Source organism: Euprymna scolopes, chromosome 21, assembly GCF_053919585.1.
Source record: "Euprymna scolopes isolate OS-2025 chromosome 21, ASM5391958v1, whole genome shotgun sequence".
In the NCBI taxonomy this organism is placed as follows: Eukaryota; Metazoa; Mollusca; class Cephalopoda; order Sepiida; family Sepiolidae; genus Euprymna; species Euprymna scolopes.
In genome coordinates, this window is record NC_136502.1 from 65,686,648 (window position 1) to 65,707,746 (window position 21,099).

The 21,099-nt window shown below is 39.1% G+C and overlaps 1 protein-coding gene across 3 annotated transcripts in view; it reads left to right on the forward strand.

The window, feature by feature from the left end:
- LOC145242429 (tryptophan--tRNA ligase, cytoplasmic-like) overlaps window positions 1-21,099 on the forward strand; it is a 276,721-nt gene that overhangs the window by 131,707 nt on the left and 123,915 nt on the right. For all 3 annotated transcript variants that reach the window (XM_080105485.1, XM_080105486.1, XM_080105487.1), the window contains one exon: window positions 11,503-11,622. In XM_080105485.1, the coding sequence (XP_079961611.1) occupies window positions 11,503-11,622 (120 nt within the window). The remainder of the gene's footprint in view (window positions 1-11,502; window positions 11,623-21,099) is intronic.

Genomic DNA, 21,099 nt, shown 5'->3' on the forward strand with positions numbered 1-21,099 from the left:
AGGATAGTTGGAGTACCATGTCGCACATACATAGGGACCCTGCTGCTATATCTGGTGGGCTTTCACGAGACCACAACTTCTAGACAAGACTCGGCTAATGGGCCACTGTGTGTATACTTGGTGTCAAAACCGGCCCACTTTGCTCAACGCTCTTCCCTGACATTAAACAAAAACGTAATGAAATGACAACCAAAAAAATATCACGATAAAACCAGACTACCACCCAAACAAAACAAATTTGCCTCCACCCTTGAGGCTCGTTTTCACAAATATTTCTGGGGTTAGAGGTAATACTTTTTAGTAAACTCCCTGGATATCTTAGCATTAAGTGAAACAAACTTATACTCTTCAATCCCCTCTAATTACTTTAACATGACAGGATACCTCCCTCTTTGCTGTAAGGACTTGGATAGATATATGCAAGGGCTTGGAGTCTATATTCATAGCACCCTTCTAGAGAGAAAAATCTTGAATCGGATGACCAGGCTTTTATGTACTTTCGACTAACATTTCATCACTGCGTTAGTTACTTATATTTTCTCTACCATTTTTCCTCAAGTCAGGATTATATTCTAATCAGTCATATCTCTGTTAGCATAGATGCAGCACTCTCCTTGGATAGTAATGCCCAAATACATGTTTAATGTCCAGCATAAAAATTGCCTTGGTTTCTCAGGTTACACAGATGCAGCTGGATGCTCTACTAATAACTTCTCTATAGCCCATTCCCTCACACAGGCATAAATATTTCCAACTCGCCTACCAGATCGTGAACCTCAGCAGGCTTCAATTCTAGACCTATTCCTTAGCACAGTACCTGAGGATTGTGTGACTAATGCCCACAGTTCACTTGGAAATGCAGACTACCTATTGGTATCAGTTGACATCACATTTAAATCCCAACCTCAAGGTGAGGAACCATTGCTGAAAGCAACAAGGTACTACAACAGGGCTCACTGGGAAACCATTAGAGAACACATCCGAGATGTCCCATGGACTGATATCTTCTCACTTCCTGCTGAACAGTGTGCCAATGAGACAACTGAATGGTGCAAAGTGGCCATTGAAGCACATGTTCCCACATGGAAGTATTATAGCAAGCCCCACTCGCCTCCATAGTTCATTACAGATTGTGCAGCTGCTATTGCACAAAGACAGCATGCATTCCGCCGGTTTGTACGTCATAAGTCAAATACAAAGAGGCAAAATTTCATAGATGCTAGAAATCATTGTAAGAGAGAAAAAAAAAAGAAAGCATGGTGAAATAATCAGGGAATGCATAGAATTGCAAAAGATAAGAACTCGAGATTTCTGCAAAAATCTATACTAGTGTAGTGAATAAAGGGCAATCAGTAATTCCTCCACTGAGCAACAACCAGAAGGTTGCATGCACGGCAATGGAGAAGGTGGAACTGCTTGCCTGGCAATTCGCCTTCAACTTCACCTTAAAACCAACAAAGAACACCTCAAACGCCTGATCTCATCCCTGCTATAATAATTAAGAAATGTTCAGCTGAGCTAGCGTTTATACTTTCCAAGCTCTACAATAAATGCCTTGCTGAATCTTGCTTCCCTAATAGCTGGAAGATGGCTTCTGTGGTACCAGTGTACAGGAATTCTGGACAAGAACAGACCCTCTCAATTATCACCTCATTGGTCTCTTCCCCCTCTTCGCTAAAATCTTTGAGACCTTAATTAATCAAGCACTAGTTCACCACCTCACAAAAGCAAATCTCTCTGACAAACAGTATAGATTCAGGCAATGTTGTTCTACCGCAGATATTTTAACATTCATCTCTGAACGCATATACCATGTACTGGATAAGGCGAGCAAAGCCATAGCTGTAGCTCTTGATATATCCAAGGCCTTTGACAAAGTCTTTCACAAAGAGCTGCTAATGAAAATTAAATCATATGTTATAACTGGACATATACTAAATATAATTAGATCCATCTTAGTCAATAGAAGCACACAGGTTGTCATTGACAAATGTACATCCAAGCAGCATAACATTAATGAGAGAGTGCCTCAGGGGTCGATTCTTGGACCATTATAATTCCTGATATTTATAAACGACCTCCCTGATAATATTGTGTTCGAGGTGTATATTTGCTGATGATACAATGCTTTATAACATGCATGAGAGAAGAACAAATGCACATAAATCTAAGACAATTGCAGAATCATTAGAAAATAACCTCCAGACCATTATGGAATGGGGACGCAAATGGATGGTAGCATTTAATGCTAGTAAAACTAAGCTGCTCTCCTTTAACAATTACAAGACGCCTCTATCAATGACAAATAACACCCTACTGAGAATTCTATCTTCAAACTCCTAGGCCTAACATTTGCAGGCAATATAAACTAGAGGACATTGCAAAGACTGCTGCAAAGAAGGTGGGTTCTCTCTATTGAGCTAGAAGACTAATCACGCCTGAGAGTATCCTGTACCCTTACAAGGATATCATCTGCCCATGCATGGAGTATTGTTGTCACATCTGGGTTGGTGCATCTACCACTAGTCTCTCCCTCTTGGATAGGTTCCAAAAAAGAGTTGTCAATCTAATCGTTCTCACTTTATGAACTGAGCTCCAGCCCCTGTCCCATCACTGCAACGTTGCATCAATGTGTCTGTTTTATAAATATTTTAATGGAATGTGTTCTGATGAACTTGTTTCACTTGTATCCCCTCGCCATACATATCTCGACAAATCCACTTAGCAATAAGATCTCACCCCTTCACTGTTGAGGTCTCTAAATGTCAAAAAGCTTTCTATTCTAATAATTTCTTCCCTCAAACAGCTAGATTTTGGAATTCCCTTCCTGCTATCTGCTTCCCTGGTCGTACTGATATGCAGGTTAAAATGTTACATAAACCAACATCTTGTTAATCTTTCCTAGACATGGTACCAAAGAGTAGCCTTTTACATCCAAGTGGTGATATGCCTTGTTAGAGTTAGACGTGAGTAAAATAAATAAATAAATAAATAAAGCTGGTATAGTGTATATGTGAGTATATTTATCATACAAGTGAATGTTAAACATCAAAAATTATATACATGAAAAGTAATCATAAAATGCATGCTGAATAGATGTGGGAATCTGCTATATGAATCTGGAGAATAGATTTCCACATAGGAGTCGAAGTTGCAGCTATCAAAGGAGTCAGAGTTGGAGTCAGCATCCTAGGAATTTTAGGAGTCAGAGTTGGAGTCGGACTTTTACCATCCGACTCCGCAACCCTGCTGACTACATTGAAATAGCTGTTTATGGTTTGAAAAAATAAACAGAAGAATTTTATTTACTAAAAGATCTAAAAACTTGTTCGCATCTTCACAAAATAAAACAATTGTACCAAATTTATTGATTAGCCACCAAATTATGACCATTTAAAGTTTGTTGGAAATTAGAAAATTTGTGTGCTATTGGTTCAGAAATACATTTTCACTTTGTATACCTAAAAATGCAAGCTTCAAACAAGTGAAAAATGTAATGTCATGTGATAAATAAAAATTATAATAGTAGCCACAATTATTAGATGAAACCAACCTAAACATTTAGAAAAATCCTATTAATTCTTGGAAAAAAATGCAAAAATGACATGTAAGCACAATTTTTATTGTTGATATAAATTATTTTCAAACGCTAACACATATATTCATACTGTACTAGAGATTAAGCTAGATGGTCAGTTAACATACTTTTTAACTTGCAGTGTGTCTGCTACTAGAAGCAGTGACAAGGCAAATCAGTTCCTTCACCTTTTTCTCTCACGTCTATATCTTCTCTCCTGTGCATGTACTCTTTTTTAACATGTTTTTCCGATCATTCTTTTTTTTATTTAATAATCATTGAAAAGTTTTTTGGTTTTATTTTAATTAAGAATTATTGAAATTAGTTTTATTTTTTTAAGAATTATTGAAAACACTTTTTGCACTTTTATTTATATTTTTAAAAAGAATTATTGAAAACTCATTTTAAAATTTTAATTAATTTAAATATGTATTGGACATATTTTCTATGATGTTTGAATTTTGTTATTTTGATTTCAATAATTAAATTTTTATAATTACATAAATATTTCTTTGTAGCAGAAGTAGCAATAACTAAAATGAGGGGAAAAAGAGCTTACTTCGGGTATGTCTGTTGTGTCACCGGTTGGGGGGAAAAGAGAATTCCAAGATGGCGTCCGGGGGTTTTTATTAGCGTTTACCCCATGCAACTCTCGGAAAATCACGTTTCTTTCTCATGTGATTATGCAAATGGATAATTCCCGGCCACTATAAAAGCAGGAGGCTAGAGACGAGTCGGCAGTGTCCTGCAAATTGTGTGTGTGGGTGTTTCTGGCGATTGGAGTGTGTCTTCTTTTACCACGGTTATCACGGACAGGAATTCCCTCTCTTCTGGAGGTGGGCGATATTGACTATTTTGAAGTTGTACTGTTGCTGACAGAACATTTATTTTTTTTGCCTACTACATTTTTGTTTCAAACTAAAAACTAATTTTTAAAATTTTGTTATTAAAAGTGCAAATAAAGTCTAATTGTGTTATTTTTATCTTTATAATTTTGTTAATTTTTATTGTTGACTTTCGATAATGTCCTTTTCTTATATTTTATTTCCATAAATTACTTCACAATAGAAATACTGAAGAATAATAAAAGTGGAGGAACTGATTTGTCTTGTCATTGCTTACAGTAACAGACACACTGGAAGTTATAACAAGCTAGATTTTTCATTTTAATACAGGGGGGAACGATAAAATTGTTGCCCTAAAGAAAACAACGCTACAGCTTTATTTTAAAACTTTCTTTGAAAAAATCAATTCATATAACTTAATTATGCAGAAGAGCTGACATCTATTAAAAGTAGTTGCCTTCAGCCTCAATCACTGCCCTAATACAGGTCCGGAACTGGGAGCATGCATTTTCCACAAGCACCGGCAGGAGCTTGGCAGATGGTGCCAATCAGGCTGGCCTTAGTGTTGTGGGAGGTCATGTTGGTGATGTTTTCAGCTTTTATATCCTTACTTTAAATAAGAATACAGTAAGAAACACAGGGTTATGGATGAAAGACAAAGGGGTTTATTTACAAGGGAATACATGTGACATAAGAGTTACTCAACATATTTTCTTATTTTCTTCCTGTGTTTTTTCCTTCTGCCTCAGTCATATGAGAGGGTATAGTTCATTTCATCTATGAAAGGATGTTAGGTTATTCCATTACATCACCTTCCTTCCAAGCTAAATTCTTTCATAGAATTTTGCTTCTACCATTTTTTTCCTTTTTAGACTTTGTCTAAAAATTTGGTCCTTTTCCTTTTACTTCTCCTCACCATTTATGTTTGCCGATTTTTTACTTTTGGAGAGTGACTGGATTTCTGAGTTACTGGTACTTCCTTGTTTGGAGGTTGTATATGGAAAGTATCATATAGCACTTCCATTGGTAACTCTTGGTTTCTGACTGTTTCTATGTATCAGAGTCTCAGTTGGTTAATGTTTTTTTTTTGTGGAAAAAAGTCTGCCCTTTTATAATGTAAACCATTCTCCCAATTCTTCTTCCCAAAAACTCTTCACTGCCCGATAATTTTTGAAGAAAACTTTATCCCTGTCATTGTAAGTCTTGTACCTTACATTATCCTTGATACTTTCTTTTAAGTTTTCTCTTGGGATTAACCGGTCGAATACCAGTACCTTCCTGGGAAACATAATTCCAGCTGGGGATAATTTAGCATTTAGATTTGGTGTTATCCTATATATTGCTAAGAATTTTTTAATGCTTTTTTCTTCCGTGTCGATGGTATTATTTTTTTTTTTTAATAAATCGTTTAAAAGTATCGACAAATCTTTCTGCTTGTCCGTTTGATCAAGGGTTAAAAGTTGGTGTTGTAATGTGTTCAATCGCCAGTGCCTCACAGTAGTGCTTGAATTCCTGACATGGTGCTATTATGGTGCTATTATCACTAACAATTGTTTTCGGAACTCCGAACCGACTAAATACCTCGTCCAGTGCTTTTATTGTGTTTGCCGCTGTAGGGTGTTTGTATTTAAAAATTTCTGGCCATTTTGACATACTATCTACAATTGGGTAATAATATCCCTTCAGAGGTCCTGCGTAATCGATATAGATGCGTGTCCAGGGTACATCTATTTTAGGCCAAGGTTGCGTCCGTATGGGGGGGGGGAGATCTTGTGGCTAGTTGGCAACCTCTACATAATTTCACCTTTTTCTCATTAGAGCCTTCATTCTGGAGATTCCAGGATGTCCCATGTGGAATTCCTTTAGGATTTTCTTTTGTCTGTGTACATCAGTTTCATCACACATAGAAAATGGAAACACTTTTAATCCTTTTTTATTCTTTTCATCTTGTGCCACTTGTTTTTTTTATCTTATTAATATATTTATCTGTTTCTGCTGCTTTCTTTATTTCCTCAAGTGTAACAGGAAGTTCCCTAACAGTATTTATTAATATATCTGTTAGTTCATTTTCTTCTTTTAGTGCTGCTATAACAGTTTCTTCAAATTCAGTTTTATTCAACAAACCATCATCATGTGCAATTTTACTAGATGCTAGGTGTTTCATTTTGAAATCGTAATTGAGCAAAATAATACTCCATCTCTGTAATCTATTTGCTGTATGAGTGGGAATCCCTTTTTTCAAACCAAAAATCTATAGTAATTGTTTATGGTCCGTTTCCAAGACGAAAGATCTTCCATGAATGAATCTATGAAACTTTCTCGCAGCATACACAATCGCCAAACCCTCTTTTTCGATCTGACTGTACTTTTTTTCAATGGGTAATAAAACTCTCGAGGCATGAGAAATTGGTTTAGTAGATCCATCTTCCAATTCTGTGTAGAAGCACCGCTCCTAAACCGTATTCGCTCGCATCTGCCGCTACAATTAAATTCTTTTTCGGATCATAATGTGCTAACGCTAGATCCGATAACAAACACCTTTTAATTTTTTGGAATGCTTCCTCACATTCTTTTGTCCAGAGCCATTTTTTTTATTCTTCTTCAATAATTCATTTAATGGTGCTCTTAGTTAGTGCATATTTGCGATATAAGAATTATAGTAGTTTGCTAGACCCAAGAATGACTGTAACTTCATTACATTGTCTGGTCTAGGCATGTCTCTAATTGCTTCTGTCCTATTTGGGTTAGGTCTTCTTGAAAATTTTTCCTCCATTTAACTTAGAAAATATTTCCTCAGGGGTAAAGAGTGGATAGTTATGATCCTTTAAGGAATCATTAAGTCCCGTCGAAAAATCTCCACATAACCTGATTTTTTTTTCTTTTTCACATAAACTGTGAGTGATGCCCATTCAGAGTAGTCCACTATTTTTATTACTCCGATTTCTTCGAGTCTATTTACTTCTTTCTTGATTGTTTCTAATGCCAAATACGGAACCTTCCTTTTGGGTTTAAACACCGGTTTCGCTTCATCTTTCAGTTCAAATTTCACTTCCGTTTTAGTGCAGAAAATACATTTTTAAAATCCTTCTTCAAATCTCCAACAAATTTTCCTGGCAGTTTGGGACTTTCAGATCCTGTCACATTTATCTTTTGCAAAATGAGTTTATTGGTTTCTCCCACAAATTGAAAAGTATCATCAAATCTATACCGAATAGATTAGAATTTTTTCCAGGTATCACATACATTTTAGTTTTTAATGTCTTTTGATTCAGGGTCACATCAGTATAAAATTCACCCTTAAATTTTAATCGATTTCCAGACATTCCTCTGACAATTTTCTTTGTGTTTTGCAGCTTTGGAGAACCAATTTTCTTCCATGTTGTTTCATCAATTAAGGATATGTCACTTCCAGTATCCAAAAGACAGTTTACTTTCCGGCCATTCAATCTAACTTCAATATATTTCCTTTTTTTACCATACATGGACTCTTTAGAATCAATGGTCTTTATTTCAGGCTTACAGTATTTCTCCTTTTTGCATACTATTGACTTGTGTCCTTTACGCCCGCATTTATAGCATATTTTGCTTTTGAAATAGCACTCTTTTGAGAAGTGATTCTTTTCTCCACACGTCTTACAATATTTTTTTACATAGTGGTCACCTTGCTTTACCCTTTGTATTTTGTCAACATTTTTCTCTTCGATACTAGTATTATCCTGTTTTAAATTAAACAGTTTCTGGCATTCCTCAGTAACTTTCTGTAAGGTTATTTCTATGTCTTTGTTCATAATGGATAATACCCTAGAACGAATCTCTTTATCCTTGCAAAAATATCAAACATTTAAACATGCCCTCTTTTAGGTCTTTCAACTTCAATAACTCGCATTGGGCATTTACTCTCCCAGCCTGGGCGATAAAGTTTTCATCATCTCGTTTCAAAATATTTAAACACCTATAAGAAGTATAAAATAAGCTATCCCGTTCCCCAAAAATGTTCAATAAAATTTCTATAATCTCTTTAAAAGAAATATCTTCAGGTTTCCTTGGGAGTATAAAATTTGTATACTTTGTATTTTCATGGGAACTCAGTTTTTGCAACAGTAAAATAATTTTTCTTCATCCGACCAACCCTGACATCATTTGGAAAAAATATTTTTATATCTACGATAATATGCTGGAAGCTGTCAGCGAATTTGCAGTTCCTTCCGGAGTGAACCGACAATCCTTTTTTTCTTCTTGTTTCATTAATATTGTTTTTAATACTTCATTTTGTTTTAACTGTTTTTTTTTTTTTTGTAAAAATTCCATCTGGCTTTGTTGAGCTGCCAGTGCTAATTGTATTTTTGTAAACTCGGCTAATTGTTCCATGTGGAAGGATTTTTTTTTTAAAACACAGTAATAAAACAAAAGGTTAACAGTACCTGCACAAAGCATTAAATAAATTCACTGAAGAGTTTTTTTTTTTACCACAAAAAAAAATTCTTTTGTAGACAAGGTTTTTGCAACACACACAAAATTGACACTGAAACACAACCTACATGCGTTCTTTTCCGCCGTATTTTTTTTTCTTCTTATGAAACAAAGGAAATTTGAAATAGACACTTTCAAAAATTATTCCTTTCAATGCTTTCTTTCTTTTTTTTCAGTAGGACTGTAACAAACTGAATTTAAAAAAAAAATAACTTGCTTTTTGTGTGTGTCTTAGCTTTTTTTTTTTTTTTTTTTTTCAGTAGTTGAATTTTTCCGTGGAGTATTTTTTCTCTTCATTTTCCAATATGTTTTTGGCTTAAAGTTTCCTTTTTGTGAATTCGAATCCTGTCTCCATTTGTTATATCCTTACTTTAAATAAGAATACAGCAAGAAACACGGGGTTATGGGTGAAAGACAAAAGGGTTTATTTACAAGGGAATACAGGTGACATAAGAGTTACTCGACATATTTTCTTATTCTCATCCTGTCTTTTTTCCTTCTCTCTGTCATATGAGAGGGTATAGTTCATTTCATCTATGAAAGGATGTTAGGTTATTCCATTACATATCAGTGCATCACCAAAATAAGTAGTTCAGCAGGGTCAGGTCATGAGAGGAGGGGGCGCAGTGAGAGAAGTCATAGCACTACTGAAACCAAAGTCATAGCACTACTGAAACCAAGCCTGGATCTTTTTGGACTTGTGGGCTGGCGCCGAGTTCTGCTGCCACACCCAGGATCTGACAGTAGCCATCTGATTGTATCAGATCATCACACTCTTTAGCACATCCAGATACCTTTGGTGTTGACTTTCAAGTCGACTTCGAAGATGTGAGGTGGCATGATGTGACCCTCACCAAAACCATAACCATGGGTGGAAACTTTGTTTTCATCACACTAGGCACGTCACTGTCATTTGTGGCAATCCAGCAATGCATTTTGAGGGTGGTGGCAATGGTCCTGTTGTCATAACTTGGATTGGTAGAGAGCATAAGTTGTACAGCGATGTATCTTCGATCTCACTGAACATTGTGTCACTTTCAGACTTGATAGAAGCTGCCTATCACTCTTGGGATTTATACACAACTGGCCAACAAGTAGATGGTTTGCAACAAAAAAGAAAACAGCTTTTCATCAAATGGAACTGGAATCATGTCTTTTCTATGATGACAATTTTATCATTACACCCTGTAGTAAATCAATAAAAAAACTGATTTGAACCATCTAACAACAGACAATTTTTTAGTATTTCATTCACTTAAGTTTTCAACTTGGATTTTTTTGTGAAAGTCAACTTGAAACTCTATATTGAGCCCACCATATTGACTAATGACCTTTTTTAAAAAGAAAACAAAATAATTTCACATGTATACATTGTGCACATTAAATTTGAAAACGAAAAACAATATTTTTTCGCATGAAAATTTAGTAATTCACCAGTGAAAATAGAAGAAAAAGGTTATTTACATCAGTTTCATCAAAATAACCCTATATCATGGTGATAATTATCTTGCCACAAATATAAATATCACAAGTTGAAATTTAAAGTAATTTAACTACCTTTACTCTTTTTCACACTCTAAACTAGGCTGCTTTCTGATAGCTACTGAATGTACAGGATCAGAGCATGCTGTGTGTGGAGGAGAGTGGTGCAATCAACCAAACATCTTATATCTAACTTCATTAGCAAACAAAAGCTGACTCTGTAATAGAAAAAATAACCCAGTTATATATTTTTCGGGGAAAGATTCAGTTGTTAGACAAGTGCTACCTGGGGTTCATTAATTTCACATTTTAAAATTGATTTAGATTGAAAATTAAAAAAAAAAATAGATGGGAAACAAAGTAAAATAGAAATAATAATGTATGAGTCACATATGGATAAGAAACAAACACATAACGTAGTCACAAAATATTATTTTAGAGAAAAGATGGGGAAAAATTGCTTAGCAATCATGCAGTAGATTTAACAGAGAAAAATAAAAATATACAATCTTACCAAATGCAAATAATTTAATTTTTTACTGATGTATATAGTTCAAAGTTCCAAAACTAAGTGTTTTTTTTTTTCTTTTTTTTTTTTTTTTAAATTTTTTTTTAAAGATTTCGTTCAGCCTCAAATTTTTATAGTTAATAATCGAAAAAAAATTATAATTGATAATTTTGACCAAATGCATGAAAATTTGATTTTCAACCAAGGTACTTAAGTTTCTGAAAGTTTTTTTTTTTTTTTAAAGTTTTTTATTATTTTAAAATAAGTTGGAGTATCTCAAAACTTATGGCTGCATGCTATCAGATATATTTAAAAAAAAAAAAAATCTGAAACAAATTCTGAAATCAAAAAAAAAATAATTGCAGAACTTTAGAACTACAAGTTTGTAAAGGATAGATTTTATTGTTTAGTAAAAGCCATTTGTTGATATAAATAATACAATTAATATAATTGTATATTTAATTTCTCTGCTACATTATTGCTTAATAATGACTGAGGTAGGTAATTATATTTTAAGTTACAAAGATTCATCTCCCATTCATTATTAAAGATTGCTGCTGTCATAACAATCTTCTTAAACAGAATATTATTTTTTTTTTAATTCATACATTTTTTTTCAGTGAGCTGAAAATGGTCCTTGATATGTATGAAAAGGGGAAGCCGTTCTACCTCTACACAGGTCGTGGACCATCTTCGCAAGCAATGCATGTTGGTCATCTCATCCCATTTATTATGACAAAGTAAGTATTGGAAAAACAGATGTCCCCAAATATTCATTAGCTTAACATTATTAACTTAAAAGCTTACCTATCCCAGGATGGAAAAAATTAATACACTGAGCAAAACAATTTTGCAGTACTTATGAAGATTAAAATCAACATATTTGTTACTGAACCATATTTCTAAAATACTGATCCCAGTTATGATCAGAATCCATGATTTTGATTAAAAAAAAAACACTAAATGTAATGTAATGGAAATGTAATGTGTCTTAAGAAATTGAAATTCAGGGAATCTTGCTTGATTGGTGTATAAAAATTTAAAAATTTCAGAATTGTATCAAATTTCATCCATCTATATCTATAAATATAAAAGCGAAAATGTATGTATGTGTGTTCGCTTTTTCTGTGTGTCTACAAAAGCCTTCTTTCAGAGAAGCGATCGCTCGCTTCACAACTTTTTAAAACTTTTTATTTCACATATAAATCGTAATATCTCACAGTTAACAATGAAGCTCGCCTGTCTATTTAATTTGCTCGACTTCGGGAAGATAAATATTCAATATTTGTCGCTCGCCGCATGTGGGTTAGTCTTTTTCCTATAACATCTTGGGGAGAAAAAAAAGCGTTCAGCAGTAAATGAAATCCAGCAGTCAAACTTGACCTCATTAACTCATTAAAACGAGCACCTTCCAAATCCGAGTAATTAAATAAATTCAAACGTGTTTCTGTTAGCATCTCGCGGTGGGAGCAATGGTTAACATCGCACTTTCTTTTTTTTTCACACTTTAATTTACAACTTTGCCTCAACGGTTCAGGTTCAATCCTCATACTTACTTTTTTTTTTTTTTAACCCCCCACACCCCTACAAACACCCGGGCAACGCCGGGTAGCCCCGCTAGTCTATACATATATAAAAGCGAAAATGTATGTATGCATGTATGTTTGTGTGTCTGCTAAAAACTTTTGACCGACGGAACAAAAATTCACAAACTTGGTCTCATATGAAAGCCCCACCCTCTGGACAAAAAATATCGAAAAATTGACCCAAAAGGACTATCAGAAGTACGTCAACTGATCGATTTTCTGCAGGGGGGGGAGGGCACAAAAAAGTGACATTTTAATGTTAAACATTACATATTTTTAAATCGATTTATAACAAAAAATACGGGCGCCAACTCTTCTACATAAAGTATACACGGAGCCGTTTATTTTGGGTCAACTTGTATTTAAAACCCTCTGAGTCATGTCACGTGATCTTGACGTCAGCAAGCTGTAATGGCAGTCTGAATTTAAAAATATTGTTATCGGTAAAAAAAAAATTTAACCCTCACACAAGCTAAATTATGAACTTCTACGCTATGACAACGTTACCAAAGTTATTAGCATGTTAAAAATTTGTTAGATACGATAGTTAAACAAAAAATAACAAGCCAAAAATGTAAAGTAAAAAAAAATATGCTTACAAAAAATATTAACAATCGAAGTTTTTACAAAAAAACAAACGCAGAAGCCATTTTCTTTTTTAGTAACACTCTTTAGAGTAAGGAAGACGAAGTGTGAGAGAAAGAGAGACGTAAACAGAGAGAGAGAGAGAGAGAGAGAGAGAAAAACGTTAACTTTTCACCCCGAAATCGACAATTTTCGACGGGGGTGGGGGGGGGTGGGGTAGGGTCAACAACGCATGCGTCAGATGACGTCATGACCTGATTTACTTTAAATAGTTGAAAAACCGAACAAATTTCATATACGTCGCTTTAGCTCACGTAGTTAAGGCCTTAGTTCATTATCTAAACGTTTTGGGTTCGAATCGTGGTGTGAGATGTTTTTTTTTTTTTGATTTTTTAAAAATTTAAATATTGAACCCTGTATTATTTAAGCCATTTGTCACGTAACGTTCGTTTTCCTGTTTTCTTTTTTTACTTCGCTTATTCTTAGCGACACCCCAAAACACCCGGGTACCCACCGATTTTTTAAATTTTAATATCGAAACAGGCTTATTTAAGCCATTTTTCACGTGTTCGTTTTTCTGTTTTCATCGTTCGTTTGCCTTACGTTAGTTTTTTTTTTTTTTTTTTTTCTGATGCTTTGATTACCCGCTTAATTAAAACATTGTTTTCTTTTCTTACTTCGCTTATAACAATGCTTACATCGTCGTAACGCTCAATGACTTTCAAACATCTTTCATTTATTCGCTTATAACAATCCTTCATTCTGGCTGGCCGATTTTATTTTCAAACTTCGCCTCAGGGCTTCGATCCTACCCCCCCCCCAGTTTCTTTTTTATTTAACACCACACACACCTACAAACACCCGGGCAACGCCGGGTACCCCTCGCTAGTAGAAATATTCAATTTCTTAATTTCAGGTTGACGTAATCGTCATATAAAATAGATCTTAATCATTTCAATTTCTTAATTTCAGGCTGACGTAATCTATACATGTAAAAGCCAAAATGTATGTATGTTTGTATGTATGTTTGCATGTCTGCTAAAAACTTTTGACCGACTGAACAAAAATTCACAAACTTGGTCTCATATGAAAGCCCCACCCTCTGGACGACAAATATCGAAAAATTGGCCCAAAAGGACCGTCAGAAGTGCGTCAACTGATCGATTTTCTGCAGAGGGGGGGCACCCAAGAAAGTGACATTTTAATGATATTTATACGTAATTTAATAAACGCTGAGTCATGTCACGTGACCCTGACGTAAGCAAGCTGTAATGGTGATATGTATATGAAAACATTGAATAGAGACTTTTGTTATTGGTAGAAAAGACACATCATACATATCAAAATACAAAAATTTCACGTTAGGAAAACGTTACCAAAGTTATTAGCACGTTAAAAATAGTTAGATGCGATAGTTAAACGAAAAATAACAAGCCAAAAATGTGAAGTAAAAAAAAAAAAATTAACAATCGATGTTTTTACAAAAAAACAAAAAACAAAGGGAAACGCCATTTTCCTTTTTAGTAACACTCTTTAGAGTAAGGAAGACGAAGTGTGTGAGAGAGAGAGAGACACACACACACACACACACACACACACACATGCAAAGAGAGAGAGAGAGAGAGAGATGTTTAGACAGGAAACGAGATTCGTTTTACTGTGTTTTAAAATGTAAATAAACATATAAGAGTGATTGTATTTGATCACATCCTCCTTATTTTCGAGTAACGTTTCTTTCTACGAAAGATGAGACCGCTTGAATTCTAGGAACAGATACTACTACACTTTGATCTTAGCCAAAAAGATCAAGTAAAAAAAAAGGATGCGTATTATATATTTTTCATATTAGCTTGAATTCTAAGAACAGATACTACACTTTGATCTTATTTATTTATTTTATTGTTGTCAAAAAATGAAATTACAATGTAAAATTATAAAGACAAAAATATCAAACAACAAAATTAGGCACAAGGCCCTATAAGAAATTGGGAGGGGGAGGGTACAGGGTCTTTGTGACTAAAATGACATGATGAAGACTTAGTGGTCTTACTCTTGACTGGCAACATTTACCAAAATACCTCATTCACTCTGTGGAACTTAATCTAACTAAAACCCCCAGCGTTCAGTGTAAAGAATAACATATTTACAATTTGTATAATTGTGTCTGTGTGTTGTGTGTGCAATTTTTTTTTTTTTTTTTTTTTGTGTATATGCATGTGTGATAGAATAAAGTTTGAATTCATTGGAAAATAAAGGTTTGTGAATTTATTAAAATAAAGTGTTCGTGGAGTGGGAAAAAACTAATCAAAAGAGTTCATTTTAAAAATAAAGAATAAAAGCTACTGAGTTGTTAGTAAGACCCCCCTGTACTATTCTATATTGATAGATCCCCCACTGTTTTCCGGGGAACCGAAAACAAGCAGGGCATCCCTAATGGGGTTTGGGGAAGAAGCCTTAATGGAGGTGGGAGAAAATAAAGCAACGGATGGAGGGTGTAAGAAGGTGACCTCCGAGTAGGGGGGCGACCGGGGGTATCAGAAAACAAAGATGGGGTGCCTCTACCAAAATACCTCTGAGGTATGAGGTCTGGGTTGGGCAGACTCAGAGGTTCTTCTAATACCAAAAAATAAAATCAGGAACAGGATCTCAGTCGTACCACCAGTCAAGAGTCTTCTTAAGATGATTTAGCTAAATTCTAAGCGGGATGGGTTCCGAAGGACCCAGCACCGCCCGTGCCATGCCTAAGGAGGGAACACGTATTGAAACTTGGCTCCTCGACAGATGCACAAACTAGTGCTGTGCACCCACCTTTTGTCAAATTCCACTCTAGGCAACCTCTTCCAATTGCATCTGATCTTTACTTTTAGCAAATGTTTAAAGTAAACGATCAGATCCCGATTCGGAACAGATGTCCCTTCGCGGACCAACTTGAGGCGCGTGATCCAAATGGTCATGCGCGCTACTGCTAGGATCGCCAGGAAAACCAAACTTTCCTCCCTGGGGAATGGCGGCCCCATGTTGTACACAAAAGTTCCTACGTCGAGATCGAGCAGACACTCGGCATCGATGCGAGCTGTTACCCCCTCGACTTACTTTAATAGGGGCTGTATCTGGCTGCAACTAAAAAACGCGTGCTCAATTGTTTCGGGCTCGCGTTCGTCACAGCACGGACAGAAGCGCCTGGTATGCTCTTTATACCGGAAAAGTTCATCGAAGAGGGGCAGCGCATTTCGGACCAGTCGCCAAGTCAGGGAGAATTCCGAGTTGTTCAGAATCTCCCGTCCCGGCGCCCAACACCATTGAGAACGGACAACCTCCATCGACCATCCCATCCGCCTACAAAGTGGATCCTTCGCGGTCCCCTCCACTAAATCCCGATACAGTTTCTTCCTTGGCTGATCGAGGACACTGGTCCCCGGCAAAGCTCTAAGAGCGGTCCGGCATTCGGAGAAGAACTTGGACTCCCCCTTCGGTCTACGACGACCTTCTACCGAAGGGTTGGGTTTGAGATTGGGAAACGAGTTCTCAACCACAGGGACCCAAGGAGCGTCTCCTTCAAGCGAACGACCCAGGAAAGCCAATCTCTCGGCGTTTCTATGACACAAGAGACTGGGCTGACCCAGGCCTCCCTCGCTCGGACGTTGAACACAGACCTCTCTGCAGACATAATGCTTACCCTCGGTCCACAAAAGTGAATCGAGGCGCCCTTGTAAGCGGGTTAGTCGTTCTGCAGGGAGAGGAAGTACAGACAAACGGTAAAGGGTGAGCGGAAAGACGTATGTAGCACACACCTCCGCCCGACCCTTCAAGGACAATTTCCTTCCAATCCAAGTCTTTACTGACGATTTGACCTTAGACTGTACTTCCGACCAATTCTTTTCCAGCTGAAGTCCCGGTCCAAACCAGACACCGAGATTACAGACCGGTCCATCGGTCCAGCTGAAAATACCTGGAAGCGAGTTTACTCCGGTCCAGGCCCCCAACCGCAGGCCAGCAGACTTGCTACGGTTGAAGATGGCCCCTGTTACTTCTTCGTATCTAGCGAGCGCCTCGACCACCGCTTGAACGTCCGTGAGGCAAGACACGAACACGGTGACGTCATCGGCGAACGCGGAAACCCTGGCTCGTGTGCCTCCAGGGAGAGCTATTCCGCGCAGGACTGGTGTAGCCGCTTCGTCCCTTAAATTGCGAAGGAGGGGTTCCAACGCCAGGACATACAACAGAGGCGACAGCGGACAACCCTGTCGCACCGACCGAGAGACAGCGAATGACTCCGACAGCTTACCGTTGATCTGCACCGCCACCGTTGGCCTGTCATACAGAACAAAGATCCACTTGCGGAAGTCCGGATTAAATCCGGCGGCCTCTAACACAGATCCTAGGAACCGATGGTCGACCCTATCGAATGCCTTGGACTGATCTAAACTGATCAGCGCGGCTTCGGCGTCGTCTTCTGTCCCCTCTATGATCGAGCGTATCAAATGCAAATTGTCTTGAATCGATATCCCCTTCACAGCATAAGTCTGGTCTGGTTCGATCAAATCAGTGATGACAACCTGCAAGCGATTCGCAAGAATCTTTGCCAAAATCTTTAACTCTGTGTTTAGCAGAGTCAAGGGCCTAAAATCATCAAAGTTTTCCCCCCCACCATGCCGTTGACCTTTCCTCAGCAATGTTATCACACCCTTGGTCACCTGTCCAGGGATGGAGCCCTGGGCAAACCAATGGTTGAACATATCCTTCAGAATAGGGACCAACATGGGCGACAGCCTCAAGTAAAACTCGTAGGGTAAACCATCAAGCCCCGGAGATTTGTTATAGCCGACCTGCTTCAACGCAGTAATGACCTCATGTTCAGTAATAAGACCATCACAGCTAGCCGCGCGGGGCGAGTCAGCCAAATAGCTGCCAAACTCATCGACCCTGAGTCTGGGTAGTTGGGTGAAGCGCACCGATAGATGCTCCCGAAACCCCTCGCAGATCTCCCGAGTCGATACTAAAGCGTGTCCTTCCAGGTTATGTACTTTACGAATGTACCCATCCGAACCGCGCCTTAAAATAGCCTTACGCTCAACGGCGTCAACATTCACAGCCTCGTTAGAAACTTTGTTTAACCTAGCCCTAACTACCTGACCTTCATACCGCTCGCTAGCCAAGCGGTTGAGATCTTGTTTAGCTAGTGCTAACTCTAGGGGATCCCCCCCTTCCACCGCCCGGGTCAGCTTATCCTCTAAGCGCTTCTTTGCCTCAGCCTTATCTAACGCGAGGCGTTGGCTATACTTGACAGAGAAGCGCCTAATTTTCGCCTTAAGACTAACCCACCACTTACTCCCTGTAACCGCCCCCACTAAAGTCCGCTGAATTAGCTCAGTGACCTTCAACCGGTAGTCCTCCAGCTCCAACAAGGTGCTGTTGAAATTCCAGTATCCGGCCAGTTTAGGCCTAGCACTTAAGTTCAAACGGGCCATAACAAGTTTATGGTCTGAGTGTCCTAACAAGTGGAACGTGGGGCAAGATAGGAAGTCTACATCGCCTCTTCTAATTAACATCCGATCCAAGTAAGTACTTGGATGGGAAGGCACTACAGAATGCCACGTCCACATCTCCCGCCCCGGATGATCCAGACGAAATCTGTCGACGAGATCGCACGAAGCCATCAGGTCAGACAGAGTGCTGTCACACCGCACCGACCCGCTAGCCCCCCCGACCTTATCTATCTTGGGATCAAGGATTGCATTCCAATCACCCATTAAAACTAGCCGTTCCGGATCCACTAAGAAGCCCTCCAACCGTCGAAAAAAGGTTGCCCTCTCTACAGCAGCATTGGGAGCATAAACAGCAACAATCCGAAAAACGCTACAATTAACAGCAACATCAATAACAAGCGCCCGCCCGTCCTCGTCTGCGTGAACAACATTCACCGACGCTGACAGGGTGCGATTCACTAGCAAGGAGATTCCACGACTATAAGTATTGCCATATGCTGAGTAAACATCGTAATCGTTTACCAGCACCTGACAATCCTCGTCACAAACAAAGTGGGTCTCCTGGATAGCGGCGATATCTACCTTAAGGGACACCAGGTCTCTCACAACGCGTGAGGCCTTGCTTCGACACCTGATGCCCCTCACATTAAAAGTGGCCAAGTTCAAAGACATGTTCACTTACCTGAAGCAGTGTCACAAACGGGTCTGAAATCCTCGGCCGTAAGGACGTAGAAGGCCTGGCCAAGGCTGCTGGTAAGTAAATCCATAGAGGGCTGTCCATCTTTAGCCACACCTCCCACGTCCAGGGGAAAGGTTAGTTTTAACGCCCTGTATAATGATGGGTGACAGTAAATGGGAATTCTGCCTTCACATTGGAAATTTATCTTTTTAAGCGAGGGGTGCTCTATATCCACCAGCTGCTGGCCTTTTATAGCATCCCTCGCTGCCTCTAGCATATTCCAGAGTGCTTGAGTCCTGGAGTCTTTGTTCTCCCGAACAAAGGTTGTCAGCATTGGTGCGCTTTTGAAGTTGCTTGGGTTGGTGATGCTATCCGCTCCAATGAACAAAAAGTTCCGCAGCTTTTCGTACTGCGCTTTCTGCCTCCCTTTTAACTCTGGGGTTTGAAGCAGAGAAGCTGTTTCACATATCCTGTCCCCTGGCAGGAAAGGAAACTTTTTCGTCCGTTCTGTGCGGACTTTTGATTTTTTCCCCTGGTCTTCTGTAGGGGGAGGAGAGGGAAGACAGGGGGTGTGTGCGGTGGCCGAATTTGGAGGAGTGTCCGGAGTAGGGGGGTTTGGGGGATTTGCCGTGTCCTTAACAGTCTCTCCAGTGGGTTGCTGGGATGACTTCTTAGTGGATTTTGGGGGGGAAGGATTTTTTGGCTCTGGCTGAATGGGGGTAGGGGGTGAGGGGGTTTCGTTGACTGCAATGTCCGGGGAAGCATCCTTCGATCTCCGGCTTTTCTTCCTCCTTGTCTTTCTCTCCTCCTTTGTCGGTCTTAGATCATTGTTGCTGGTCGTTACTGGTTGGCCGGCCTCTTCTTCAGATACCTCCTCTTCTTCCTCGGACTCATGTAGTTTCCTCTTGCCAGAGGAAGAGGGTGCCTCCACTGCCATGGCCGCAACGCTAGCTGCTTTTTCCGGATGGTCTTGGATCGCCACTTGTTTGGGTAAATTTTTGGTGGGTCTACCCTTCCTGGTGACCGTCGACCATCCGGCCTCTGCTGCTGGGGGAGTTGGAGCCGTTGACGGCGCTCTGTTTGGGACTGCCTCAGTTGCTGCCTTGCTAAATGTTTTTTCCGGAGCTTTGGCCGGGGCTCGTTTTGGGCAGTCCTTGGCCATGTGGCCTTTTTCCTGACAATGCCAGCATTGTGGTCTTCTTCCCTCCACAATCACTGACATTGTCCACTTGTCAAACTTGAGCATTGCCGGAATTTTGTCAAATTCTGCCCTGCTCAAGACCATCTGGATTTTGTAGTCCCCGGTCAACACGTTGCGTTGGCCCTTGACCGGGGTTACTGCCTCCACGTCACCGTACTGGCTGAGTATGGCACCCAGTTGTTTGGCTCCTAGGTGACATGTAACGTTCAGCACGGTGACCATGGTTCGCCTCTTGTTCAGATATTCCGGCTGGATGCGGATGTTCTTCCAGTTCCGGTTCGTCCTGGACAGTCTAACGGCTTCCTCTTGGCTGGGGAGCAGCACGTCCCACATCGCATAACTCCTTCTGCAGACGTATTTGGCCGGAATATTCTGGTCCAGAAGGAGTTCGATCATTGTTTCCTCTTGTTTACACCCGTGAGGCTCCTGGTTCTGAGATCTGAAGTGACCAGAGAGAGAACCCTTTTTTCCAATTCCTCGACTTGTCCGGGGCGGGGGAGGATGATGTTCCCCTTGGTGTATTCCTTGTAAGTCGAGGAAAGCAGTTATCTGTAGCCGTCGGGTGTCAACTGCTCTTCTTGGGATTTAGGACCCCATGCCGTTCTTTCGCCGTGCTTGGTATTAGCCGATTCGGTGCGCGGGGTTGCTGGTACTGCACCTTGATTGTTGACTTGGCAGGG